Source organism: Salarias fasciatus, chromosome 13 (genome assembly GCF_902148845.1).
Source record: "Salarias fasciatus chromosome 13, fSalaFa1.1, whole genome shotgun sequence".
In the NCBI taxonomy this organism is placed as follows: domain Eukaryota; kingdom Metazoa; phylum Chordata; class Actinopteri; order Blenniiformes; family Blenniidae; genus Salarias; species Salarias fasciatus.
Window position 1 is genome coordinate 21,501,653 of NC_043757.1, and position 13,577 is coordinate 21,515,229.

Consider the following 13,577-nt stretch of genomic DNA (forward strand, 5'->3'; position numbering starts at 1 on the left):
TTGTTTCTGAATGATGAGAGTAAGTGGCCAGATAAAAGCAACATATTATGTTACTTAACAGAACAAAAAATGAGTTGTGTGCAACACATCCAGGATGGTAAAAAGGCATTGCACTTGATAAAACCAAACCTTCTCCTTTCTGGTTTCGGTGTAATAGCCCCTCTGTGACCTCGGAGTGACCGCCTGGCCGGAGCTCTGCAGACGCCGTCTTTGCTTTGCCCCTTTTTTGTTGTGTTCGGGGACACGCTGTTGTGGTTGCTGGGGGTCAAAAAGGCCAATGAGATTGATGCCGTGATTGGTCATGTTGCACCCGAGGGAGTTGCAGCAGGAGGATGCACAGAGTCAGGACAAGTCAGCACACCACAGACACTGGACTGACCCCAACAGCTGGCTTCGTGGACCTCGGCTGACACATGGGGGGATGGAGAACTGAGGATTTTTACCAGAGATATATGACAATAATACATTTTAAGGTCCAGATATGTCTGTAAATTCATCATACAAAAATAGTACCTTTGATATTTTGTCCTTTTAATTCAATTAATTTCAATACAATTTTCCTGCAGTGAAATTTGCTCCAGAACAGTTGTTTCTCAGTATTTTCTCCATTTAGGTTATTTATGTTTATACCTGTTAAATTGCATTACCTAATACACCTTTAGCTTTGCTCTATTTTCTTCAGTATAGAGAAAAATGACCTCTTGGAAAGTGGATGAAAAAAGACTGGATTCATCACCAAAACGTTAAACAATTAAAGCTAATAGCTAACTGCCTGCTGAATATCCCAGTAGGACAATCCCATGATCCATCCATCCTCTATATTGCTCTATCCATCTCAGGATTACAGGGCATTGAAGATCAGCTAATCATTGACATACACTGTGAACACCAGTCCATCATAGTGCAAACACACTCACTGTCATGTTGATCGTCACCTATTAGCCTCACGCCCTTTTTAAGACGATGAAAGTAAACTGCAGAATCCAGAGAAAACCCATGTACACACAGGAAAAACATGCAGCATCCAAGCAAAGAGTCTCCAAGCCTAACATGGATTCAGAGTGTGAACCTTCTCACTAGTCAGCCACTAAAGAATTTTAATGTTTTGTGAATATACAATATGGTTGTGAATATGGTTTAACTTGTATCGTATTCTACTTTTCTTTTTTTAATTTAAATTAATTTTCCTCGTGATGGCTGTGGTATCCCGTCTGTATGTTTATGGCATAGTGCTGAAGAAATGGTGGAAAACATCCAAAAATCCTCCACTTCTAGAGTTCACCGGACTCCAGCCAAGTCTGCTGTAGTGTAGTCGCCGTTTTTCTTTTTTTTCTTCTTAGCTTCGCAAAAATGCTGGTGATTGAAAAATAGCACACCTTGGCAGAGGATTTTACTATGGCTGTGGCTATGGGAGGTTCCACTCCGCTTTTTGGCTCTCAGAGTGTGAATGGAGTTTTATGAGGGAGAGACTTGTTAAAAAGGCATTTGAACTGGCAGCTGATAAATGTCTGATTCTGATTCAGTTTTTCTGCGACTATTATGACTTCTCTTGCTGTATTATTTCCTCAAGATCCTTATTTGCATATTTAATTTCGGACAAAGGATTTTTTAAATTTCCAAGCTGGTTTTCATGTGCACATATCTTCTCCACGCATCCACATATATTCACACACATGTGCCCACCCCCCTGCTCCCTCTACTACCAATCCCTCTTCTTACCTCTCCACACTCCTTATCCATCCATCCTGTCCTCCCCAAAGCTTCCCCATTGGCCCTCGCCTAGCAACCACATGATAATTTGGCATAATGTGACACCCCCTGATGCATGATGGGGGCTGTAAGTCAGCTTCAGCCCCCCTCTCCCTCCCCCTCTTTTTTACGGGTGCTTGGTGTTTGTGGTTGAAAAGACAGAAAGATGAAGCAGGGAGGATGAATAGAATTGAGGGAGGGGAGAAAAAAAAGGGGATTTCACGCTCATATCGTTACATGACTGGTGTCCACCAGCTAAACCTGTCATGTCTCCCAGGAGGGTTGTTGTCCTTTCTCTCTGTAGCAGCAGTGCTCGATCATCGTTCTTATTTCCAGCCTCTCTCCATGTGCGTCTTCTGATTGGCCATATGTACAGTCACAGCTTCAAACAGACACAATGGATTCTTTTTTAAATTTTTTTTTTTTTTTTTTTTGTGTAAATGAGACAGGCATGTGACAAGGCAGCCTCTCGGCATCGACAGGACCCAGCCGGGCTTATAGGTGCCTGTGACATGCAGGCAAGCAGGCACGGAAAGAAACACAAAGATGGCCGCTGTGTGCTCCATCTGTCTCCACGCCGCCACGTCTGACGTGAGCATGGCGGTCGTGAAGGACATTCCAAATAAGACGTCTGCTCTGCGCTCTCTCTCTCTTTTGTTGTTTCTCTTTTCGGCTTCTCCTGCCTCATCCTCCTTCTCCTCCTCCTTCTCCTCCTCCTCTCTTTTTTTTCTCACAAAGACCTGGGTGATTTAGTGAAACAAAAGCTCCCCTGGTACAGTTTGACCTCTCTATCATGGTGTCAATGATCCCAGATGGATTGACCACACGAGGTTAGAGAAGCACAGGATGACTGGCACGCCAGACAGCTCTGGAAATATTCACTTAAGCTGCAGAGTTTGGTTTTAGGTTCTTGCACAATTATTCTTTAATCAGTGTAATAAATCATTTATTATGCTCTCATGTAATTGAGTGTTATTCACGCTGGTATGGCTAAATCTTCTTCTTAGAATTGGAAAAGCAATGTGGTTATATTGATTGCGTGTGTGTGTGTGTGTGTGTGTGTGTGTGTGTGTGTTGGGGGGGATTGGAGGGTTTTCGCGTCGGTCGTTCAGTCTCTCCTCCCTCCCTCTTGGCTGTCATTGGTGTCCTTTGCATGTTCTCCCCTGGCCACCTCCAGCTGGCAGTGCAATGTGTGTGTGGCTGTGTGTGATAGTAGATAGGTGGGGTTATAGACCCCCTTCCCAAAAAAAAAAAAAAAAAAAAAACACACGCGCACACACACACATAACATTTTTTTTCCCCCTTTGGTTCATTCATACACTCTCAACCACTCACGTAGACAATTTTCCTCCTTTTGCCTCCTCAATGCGTGCACGCACGCGCGCGCGCACACACGCGCGCACACACACAAACACACACACACATTCCGACAAGGGACAGCAAAAACCAGAGGACGCAGAGAGAGAAACATTTAAGAGAAACTGAAACAGAGCGTGGTTACCGTGGTAACCGCTCCCCTCACACCCTCCTCTCTCTCTCTCTCTGTCTCTCTCTCTCTCTCTCTCTCTCTCTCTGTCTCTCTCTCTCTCTCTCTCTCTCGCTCTCTCTCTCCCTCCCTCCACCTCTGTGCTGGTGATGCTCGTGTCTCTTTTCTCTCCGTCCGGCTCGTCCTCACCTCTCCTGGACGCGCTCCTCTCACACTGCCAGTGGATGACACACGAGGAGGAAGAGGAGACAAGGAGAAGCTGCTGCCTCCTCTCTCCCATCTTTCTTTCACTTTGAGACAAAGAAAAAAAAAGAAAGAAAGAGAGAGAGCAGATCTGAGCAGACCAGAGCAACAACCAAAAGAAAAAGGACATACAGGATATAGATCCATACAGACATAAAAAAGACAGACCCTACTCTTCTCCATTCTCCTTTTCAAGGAGGGCATTTTTCTTCCCTTTCCCCCCCTTTCCTTTTCTACCCCGATTTTTTCCTCTGAGATCCCGGTTTTGTCAATTACAGCCCCCTGAACTTCTCTGGGATTTCAGGTGAGGCGCGCGTGTGTAGTGTGTGGTGGTCCTACAGTTTTTTTTATTACCTATCATGGCTCACGCGGCCTCCCAATTGAAGAAGAATCGGGGGGAAGTGGATGTGAATGCATTAGAGGACGAGAAGGAGAAGCGGAGGAAGAGCAGGAGAGCAGCGTCCCGGGAACAAAAGAGAAAGGTAACAGACGAGGGGGCCGGCCGGCCGGCCGGCTGGCTGGCTGACTGGCTGCTCCGCTCCACGAGCATCACCGGAGCTTGACTGTGTGTGTGGTTAAATACCTATAGCGCTTCACATGTATACGTCCATTCATTCGTGTGTGTGTGTGTGTGTGTGTGTGTGTGTGTGTGTGTGTGTGTGGCTATATTTGTACATGACTCACATGGATCTCCATTTTCTTATGCAGTGAAGGTGTGTGGGAGGACGTGTCAGGGAGTTTCTGTTTATAATGGGGCTACATATTTGTACGTGCGTCCTCGTTCACATGGCGGCTCGGAGAGGAAGAAAAATCGGCTCACCTGTTTGTACGTGATGGTTCCAGCCGCCCACCTCCACAGGGGCTGACCGCAGCTCAGACACATGGAGACATTTGTTGTCCTGCCTTTCACTCTTTCAAGTCATCCGTGTTTTGCCTTTTGCATTGAAGCTGTGCCACACAGTACTTCTCCCCTTTATTTTTCAGAGAAATCATGCATCCAGTCATGATGGTGATTTTGGGCTTCACACTGAGTGAAGGTTTGATGTCGGTACTTGTTTGTTCAAAACGAGGAATTCCTTTCATTTTTAACTTCACCATGTTACATATGTATGTGTGCTTTATTGAGTTTTTATAGATTCGTGTGTGTCTGTGTGATTGCACGGATGCACTGACAGCCATGTATAATGCATACACGACTGATTTATTGATGACAAAGCTTTTCATATGATGGAGGAGGAACTGAAGTGCACGTGGGTCTCCCTCCTCGTCCCTCTGTCTGACACATGAGCTATTTACTGTGGACTAAACCAAAAGGAGGAATCCCGTGCAGAACAGGCGTTATTGCAGCACAAATATAACACACACACACACACACACACGCTCATCTGACCATCAAATCCACTTTTGTGTATTAAATATATTCTTGACAGTTTGGCTGTTTCAGTCTTCACTCATTGTCCCCCCTGCGCATTGATGTTGGGAGATTTGACCGTGAGAGATCAGTTCAATAACGGTGACATTTACTGTACTTTGTGCCCATGGGTGCCTGGTTTTGAATTATGCTGCTGGCAACGTTATTTGACCTTAGCATAAACAAGAGGAGAGATATCACCGGCTAATCTTTTCCAAACAAAACAGGAAAAGATTCATAAGGTCAAAGGGATTTATGGACTTCCCTGCGAAGCGAAGTAGTTTATAACACGGCGCGCTTTACTTTCCGTTTGTGTGGATGTGTGTAGGGATTATTGGCGTGTGATTTGCTCATCAGTACTGGAGGTTTTATAGTCCTCATGAAGGGTCGTGTTTCATAGAGGAGAAGAAGAGGCAGAGATGGTGATGAGAGGAGAGGCTTGTATTGATTGGACTGTGCACAACACCGTCCATGAGGATAATCAACTTTTTTGCCCCGTGTCCTTCCTTCTGTCCTCACTCCATTCAACTTTTTGTCTTCCTGTCACTTTTTGTTCCATATTTTTAGTCTCTGTATCGTCACCATTTGGCTTGTTCCGTTATCACCCAGCGCTTTCATTCAGCTCCTTATGCAACTTTTTCAATTATCAGTATGGCTGTTTGGCTCCTGCTGCTGTGTTTAATGATACACCACAACAAAACAAAGTCAAACATTAAGATTTGCTTGTTTTGTACTCGAATAATTTCTTGTGTACTTTAATTAAATGTCTGTCACTCTCAGAGCATCATACCAGGTGCACTTCTGTTTTCATTCCTGCGGTTTTAAACCTTGGCTGCCCTTGCGCATGCACCGGTTGCCCCTGTTGGTGGTTTTCCAGTTCTCACTGTGTCACACAGTGTATGGGTTTAGACTGACTGAGCGATCTCAGAGTCCCATAGGAAGACTGACACATGCAGAATCATTTATGGGTTACTTCAATAAGGTGCATGTTCGTGTTTTCCTTGTGTCCTTAAGTGTTATACCTGGATTTTCTGGAGCACCACAGACGAAAACACTCATTCCAGTTATTTTTTTAATCTCATTTCTGCCCAGTACCTACCGCAGTTTAGTGAGCTGATTGTGGTTTTTCAGATTGTGCAACAGACTACTTTGAGTCACTCCTTTCACAGTCCTTCAAATGCTATATTTAGATTGCCGAGCAGGTACAAAACAGTTTGTAGGGAACACTTGCAGATGCAGAGTGGATTCAATCCTTTTTTTTTATTTTTGCATTAGTCACTGAGCAGGCAGATCACTTCTTATGGAATAAAATACATCAAAATAACTTGTCAAGTTTTTTTTTTTTGGTGGCTATTCTATGCTATGAAAATCGCACTGAGTTGTGCAACATCGCCTTAAAAGCTTCAGCTTCTTAGCTGGTAAAAAGTAATGAAAGCTTGTTTTTCCCATCTCTACCAGTCCAGCGCATCAAAAAACCCTGAATGAGCCTGAGATGAACTTCAGGTCTGTCCGTGGTGTACCCTTCACTCACAGTCAGCTGGGTCAGATCCTGCACCACCCATGTGGATTAAGCAGTCTTGAATCTGAATGGATGAATAGAACATTTCTTTTGGTGTTGCTTAATTCTTTCAAGGATCTGTCAAGCAGTGTAGGAGGACGGCTCTGTCACAGGCTTCAGGTTTGACATGGTGGCTTTTGTTAGCTTTTGCGTTAAGGTTGTATTCGTTTGTTTTTTTTTAAGCATGTTGGGTGTTTTTTTTTTTGTTTTTTTTTTCCTACGTTGCAGTGGTTGGCACTCCCACCCCATAGCAGGAATGTTGTTTGAATCTTGACTAGCCCTTTTCGTGCTTGCATGTTCTCGCTTTGCCCGTTTCTCAGAGTTGCTCCAGTTTCCTGCCACTTAAAAACATATCCTTGTGGTTGACTGTTGACCCTAACATGCCTGTAGGTGTAAATGCTATTGTGTGTTACTGTCTGTGTTTGCCCTGTGACGGAGTGGCGCGCTGTCTGTGGTCTCACCTGCATTCACCCATAGTCAGCTGAGGTCGCCTCAAGCACCCTGAATTGGATAAAGTGATACAGAAGATGAATGGGTGGTCTTTTTTTTGATGGAAAAAAAAAGAATTCTTTCACTACTTCTAGGTAAGCATTACTCTGTGTGTTGCAGCGTTTAGAATAATCAGGAAATCAAGCCAGACAGGTATAAGGTTTCCTCCGTTAGCGTCTTGGGAATAGTGGGATGTTAACCAGAGAGATTGAGAGAAGGAAGAGGAAAGAGGATACCTTCAGTCATGCTGGCATTAGTGGAGTGGCAGCTTCCTAGAGTGCGGTTGGTAAACATTCGACGACAGTGGTCATCTTAACGGGAAACCCCCTATTACAGTGTTACATAAACTCTCCAAGCTACTTTACTTCTAATGACATTATCTAGAGCCAGGAGCCCCCAGTGGATTTCCAGAGAGAGAGAGAGAGAGAGAGAGAGGAAGTGGAGCAAAGCACAGGTTTCCTTCTGCCTTGTCCCAGTTTTACGCAGAGTTCCAGTACACTGAGTGTGTGCTAGAAGAGTACTTCTTATTCTACTCTCAAGGACCACATGCACCAAGCGCTTGGTGCATCTCACACGTTTACTTGGAACCTTGATCTTATGATAAAAATGCTGATTAATCTGGTTGTCGGAGTTCTGCACATGTGCTTTCCATCTTTGAAGAGGTTGATTGAAGAAGCCATTTTACCAACACTGACCCACTTTTTGCGCATCCATCTCATCAGAGGCGAATATCACCGTCATTCGTCACCATCATCTCTGTTCGTTTGGACCGATTCTAGATAGGAGTGGTGAGCGTAAAGCAAGACTATGAACGCTGCAAGGCGAATGGCAGTGTTGAAATTGGATTTTCGCCCAGTGCTGCCTTCAGAGCAAGCCCATGGCAACAGTGGGGAGGCATGGGAGTCTGTCCGGCCCTTCGAGGAAAAACAAATTGTGGGGAAACCAAGTCATCAGGCTTGAGGCAGATAGGAGGGCAACCATAATATCAGTTTATTTCACTGCTCACTTGCTGATTTGGCTACAACAAAGCCAATAAAGCCATGTGCTACTTCCCTCCTCCTTGCTGTCACCTACTTTCCCTCCCTTCACGCCGGTCCATGAATGATGGAGGTTAATGAAATCGGCGCTCATGCATGCCTCGGCTAATTGCATTGGCATTAGGAACTCCTCCCAGTTACAGGATGTTTTTGCCATCAAAGATGGCCACCGCCTGTATAAGCGACGAGTGTGACTTTGAGGAAGCTGTATAATGACAGTTGACACACTGTATGCTGCTATTTACTCAGTGGGAATACAGATACTGTATGTGCAACTCAGTTTGGTTATTCAGCTAAACGGCTGCTGTCCACTTTGCAGGACTGTTGTCTTTGCAATTCAAGCTGCAGGGGTGTGCATTTATGCTCTGAGAGGGACAGTAGTGACCCTCAGCAGTTGGAGCAGCTTTGTCTGTCAGCGCGCAATAATTAAAGTGAACTGAATGTCAAACGACTTCCGCAACCCACAATTAGGCTGCTATTAACAGCCGTTCAACGTGAAGATAAAGACACAAATACAACATGTAGGTGTATGTACTTTGAAAGAAATGCAATGATTTATCACAGTTCTGAAGTGTCAGGAAATTTGTTGCTCTTGATTGATTTATATGTTCGTATAAACAGTAACACATTCTTTTTATGATGTGCTTCTATTTGTAAAAAGTCTTCTAACCCTATAACAGCAAAAAAATGTTTCGGAGTAGCTAAAGCAGCAGTCCCTCTGGCACAGTGGTGCCGTGGCGTTCGACCTCTGTAATGCATGTTTTAGATCTCCCTCTGCTGCAACACCCCTGAATGTAATGATCATGTCAACATCAAGCTCCTAAAACCCAATAAGAAGCACCTCATTGCAATCAGCTGTACTGCAGCAGGGAGAGACCTAAAGCACACAGGACCAGGATTAGACGTTCTTGCTTTAGCAGACAGCACTACTGTGCAAATGCAATGCATCCATGTGCACATATATTGGCCATGTAGCTATGAAGCAAAACCCTGAGGAAACTCAACGTCGATAAGGAAAGCGAGTCCAGACATGCCAAGAATTCCTCCATAGTCTGAAATAATCCGATGTGTTCTCCTATAAATGTGTATTAGACATAGAAGGGGACAATACAGTAAGCTTTGCAAGAAGGCATCCATGCTTGATGGTCCTCTGGCCTCGATGTTTCACAGCGTTTATCTCATTTCCTCCTGCCGGTGTTGAAGTTGGTGATTGCTGCAGCCAAAGACCATATGGTAGAAGCACCCCAATCCAGAATCTAGCGTTGCATTCATTTATAGTGCTCCTTTAAGGGAATATCCTGCTCAAATACAATTCTCACCTGTTTCACTGTAGCTTTCACGAGAAATATTGTCCAGTGATTTATACTCTGAATCACAATCACACTCTGCTCCATTGAATGAACTTGTTGGGGCTTTTTTTCGATCAAATCAAGTGTGTTTCAATTGCAAAAAAAGTGCTATTATTTACTAAATGAATGCAATGGATGTTTATTAAGACGTACTTTAGTACAAATCCATCTGTCCTTTTATTGCTCACTGCTATTCTTCACATGGACAGAAACATGCACGATCCTCCAGTGTGCAACACAGCGTCCTCACTCTACTGTACGCTGCTATTGTTCTACATTAGCTCCAGTCTCTGAGGGGAAATGGGAGCATGTAATAGGGATTGTTCTAATTATTGATCCACCACTTCGAGGGTCTTCACTGAGAGCTGCAGCTGGGGGATGGTGTGTGTGTGTGTGTGTGTGTGTGTGTATGTCTTAAGTGTGTGTGCGTGTGTGGTGATGGTATTTCTTAGGAAGCCTTCGTAACTGGAAACCTGTGTATGTGGACGTTTGTTTGTCCTACGACTGGCGAAAAAAAAAAATCCATCTTGTCTACTAGCGGTTCCTGATGTGCATCATTAGTCCATTTTTCCTTTTGTGTTCATCAGGTGATTCATTTTGTTTAAAAAAAGAAATGTGGGCACTGAATAATCATAGAAGAGAAGCTGATGAGAATAAGAGGTAGTGGTAGAAAGAGAGGATAATAGAAGAGAGCACAAGTCTCAAGAGACAAAAGAATGTGATAAAGGAGAAATGAATTAGAGAGGCAAGGAGAGCGAGCGTGATCATAAGCCTAAAGGTCATTTGAAGGTGAGTGGCACCCTCCCTTCTCTTTCTCCTGCTGCCTGTTTGTTATGTGGTGAAGTATGGGAAGCAAGCCAATGTGGAATCACATACAATATAAAATATTAACATTTAGAAATTTACATAATTTAGCCCGAACCAGGAATTACTTCATGAAAATTTTTTTTAATTTTTTTTTATAGAGATTCCTGGACTCAGTGGATGAAAAACACATATTGAATGCATTTCTTGAAAAGATCCAGATGTAAAATAAAAATTGTGTTGCTTCTTCAGCTAAACTGTTCCAGGAATCACGTCATATCCAGAGTTGAATAGATTTCTTGGGCAACAGAGAAACACCATTACATTGATCTCATCATTCGTCTTCAGAGTAGCTTGTTGGTGTCCTGGCGCCTGTTATTGCTCAGTCTTAGCTACGTTTGGGTTTCATTCAAAGACATTGAACTTATTTAATCATTTATTTCTAATTGTCAATCAAAAAAACCTAAATCAAACATGATCTTTTTCATGTTTGTGACATTTCACTGGACCAAAGTGAGTGAAACAAGCAATCGATAGGTTTATCTGCAGTTGAAATAGGTCACGAATGCTTGCAAATCGAGTATGTCAGCCTGCAGCTGGGGAAAATATACATGTAAATACACAGAGTGTTCCTCGTTGTGTAATTGGGCCGCATTACAAATGAGTTCAATGTGCCTAATTCGTATGGTTGGCATCAGAAGCAGGCTTTCTCAATCCTGCGTGGTAACAGTCATCCCAGCGAGACGTGAAAACAGGCCATTTCAGTTAAAATATGACTGCGTGCTCCACGCTTCGCTGTAAAGATATAGCATTATGGGTAAAGTCCGATGCCAGCAGTGAAATGAAAGGACTCATCGTTGAGAGGAGATGCATCTGCTGCTACCGTGCAAGAGTTGAACCGAAGTGTAACACTGGAGCACAGACTTTAAATTAGTCCTCAAATTTTAAATTGGACCTCTGATGATGAGTAGATGGACAGAAAAGACCCGAATGCAGCTCAGTGTGAGATTATTCATGCGTAGTTACAGATACAGTGATGCTGTTAAATGATATAATTACAGGGCTGAATGGTATGGAAGGGGGAGGAGGAGAAGGGGGAGCCGAAGAGAATGAAAGGAGAGGAGATAAGAGATCGGAGGCTTGATGAGGCAGGAGCAGAAAGGCAGAGAGAAAAGCGAGGCCAAAGGGGCAGCAGGTGGGGAGGAGTTACAGAAAAAAATAGAACAGAGAAAGAGACACCCTGAAAACCAGCAATAAAAGAGACAAAGAGACGGATCTCGTAATCACAAAGCACAATATACTCACACAATATTGCTTACTACTCTTTTTTTCTCAGTCCCTCCAGGAAATACCAACTTTAAACCCACGATAGTTAACACAATTTCAATGAATTTATTAAACATTTGTTGACTTTCCTTCAGCAATGTGTATAAAATGCCATTTCAGACATCGTTGCATTTTGTGCCAGGTAACATTACAGTATGAAAACACTGTCACTAACTGTAAGTGCAGAACATTGTGACAACATTTACTGTTGTTTATTAGTATCTCAGTGATACTCAGGGAGTAGTTCATGTCAAGGAAATGTGATTTTCCTCTTGACTTGCCATTTTTATGACTTATTCTCCAATTTGCCAAGAAAAAAAAGCAAACAGCTTCTGAGAAATTCACCTTCATATGAAGGTTTCTCTCACCATGACAATCAAAAAGTGAAAAGATCTGGGAAGACCTCTGCGGTGCTTTTAAGGCGATATTGCTGCCTCTGTGGATTTTCCCTCTGCGTAATGCTCAAATCTGTCTCGTTTCAAATCACAACTCATTGTTCATTGAGGTACCCCTGTGGGTCTTTGTGTGGGGGTAAAAAAAAAAAAAGTGAGATGTCACCCCTATTTTTTTCTGCATCGCACTCATTAATCTCCCACTGTGCATCAACGGCAGACCTCTTCCATCAGGCTGCGTTTATGTGCATGTGCACGCTTGTGCATGTATGGCAGGTGCTCCTCGTACACACACAGATTGCAATAGTGCCATCTTCTCTTTGCTCGCTCTTTCACACACAGACAGACACACACATAGACACACACACACACCCCGCCATGTTGACCCTTGGGACTCATGCCTGTATGGCTTGATAATTACTTTTATTTGCTCGTCCACTCCTCCACCCCCACCGCATCTTCTTGTCCTCCACTTAACCACCTGCCACTCCGCCATGACGTGCAGAGATAAGTACGACTGTGCGGCCATCATTTCCTCCGTCTGGCTTGATCTTGTGACTTCGGGATCCCAGCATGGCTCCGAAACGAAGAAAGAAAACCAGCAATTGAAATATGTAGGTCCCATGCCACTTGGACTGTATACGTCATATCAGCAGCTTTGGATTCAGGGTTTTCTCTTGTTTTTTGCCCCACAAAATGACCCTTCCTCTCCCCCCCCCGGCCAAGGACATAAGCACACGTCTCTGGCCTTGTGGTCGCCCCTCCATGCAGACCAGAGCACAGAGGCTCCGAGCTGAGGAAATAGGCAGTGTTCGGACAGATCGATGGTAATCACACCTCTTCACAGTTAGCTCGCGCTCATGGGGGGAGGGAGAGAGAAGGCTGGAGCGGGAGGACGCGTGGAGAAAGGAGGAGGCGGCGGCGTGGAGGGTGTAAGCAGGGCCCCTTTGGGAACAGGAAAATGCCTTGATTCATAATTAGAGAAAAAATATTCACCCCCAACCCCCTTCTACCCCTATCCTGTCTATCCTGTCCAACTCCCAACGTGTGAATAAGGTCTAACTGGACTTTGTTTAAAAAAAAAAAAAAAAGGTTTTAGATTGTGCATTAGGCCTTCATTCTTTGTCAATTTCCGGCCTTTTACTTCACTTGAATGTGCAATATTACCCTCTGAAGCACTGTAAGCATCCTGTAATGCTCAACTTATATACTCAATTACAACACTGGCTATTAGAACCGCTTTGTCACAGCATATAGACTGTGGTTTTCTGCGCTTTTGGCCCAGGGGAAACGGCTCCATTGCACCTTAAAGGAGGTAATTTGGTGTGAAAAGGTTGCACTGTAATCTCAGCATAGAAATCTTCATTTCCACGGTGGTTATGTGATATTGGGTGAACCGTGGGAGGTAGAAGAAGCACTTAAATAATCGCTATTGTCATCTCGTGGCTGGTAGCGCATGTATGTCTTTAAACCAAGCCCGCGCAGAACGCAGTAATTCAGCATAATGCCAGTTGATGGGGAAAGGTTGATTATAGCTCCAAGGTGGAATTGGTATTCTTTAACTCAGCTGGTTGTGTGTCAGATCAGTGGAAGAGCAGACCTTTAGACGGCATCGCACAAAACACAAAGGCGCACACACTAGAGGAGGCTCCGGCTGCTTTTCTTGTGTTTTATTTACAGCTTTGTGCACAGACGGAACAAAAGCAAAGCATTCAGTCCACTTATTGCATGTC

At 44.0% G+C, this 13,577-nt stretch overlaps 1 protein-coding gene and 1 long non-coding RNA gene across 6 annotated transcripts in view; one reads left to right on the plus strand and one right to left on the minus strand.

Annotated features, from left to right (window-relative positions):
* Positions 1 to 1,200: 1,200 nt before the first annotated feature.
* LOC115398901 (uncharacterized) lies at positions 1,201 to 10,883 on the minus strand. Its single transcript, XR_003932617.1, has 3 exons — positions 10,872 to 10,883; positions 8,011 to 8,019; positions 1,201 to 1,514 (listed from the first exon to the last, which is right to left on the minus strand). It is a non-coding gene; the product is annotated as an uncharacterized LOC115398901 (long non-coding RNA).
* The window catches only part of LOC115398899 (ankyrin-3-like), an 89,097-nt gene continuing 78,854 nt past the window's right edge, over positions 3,335 to 13,577 (plus strand). For 4 of the 5 annotated variants that reach the window (XM_030105909.1, XM_030105911.1, XM_030105910.1 and 1 more), the window contains exon 1: positions 3,336 to 3,960. In XM_030105909.1, coding sequence (XP_029961769.1) covers positions 3,838 to 3,960 — 123 coding nt within the window. In that variant the 5' untranslated portion in view covers positions 3,336 to 3,837. Of the gene's footprint in view, positions 3,961 to 13,577 lie in introns of all 5 variants that reach the window. The other variant, XM_030105913.1, reaches the window with a different exon arrangement.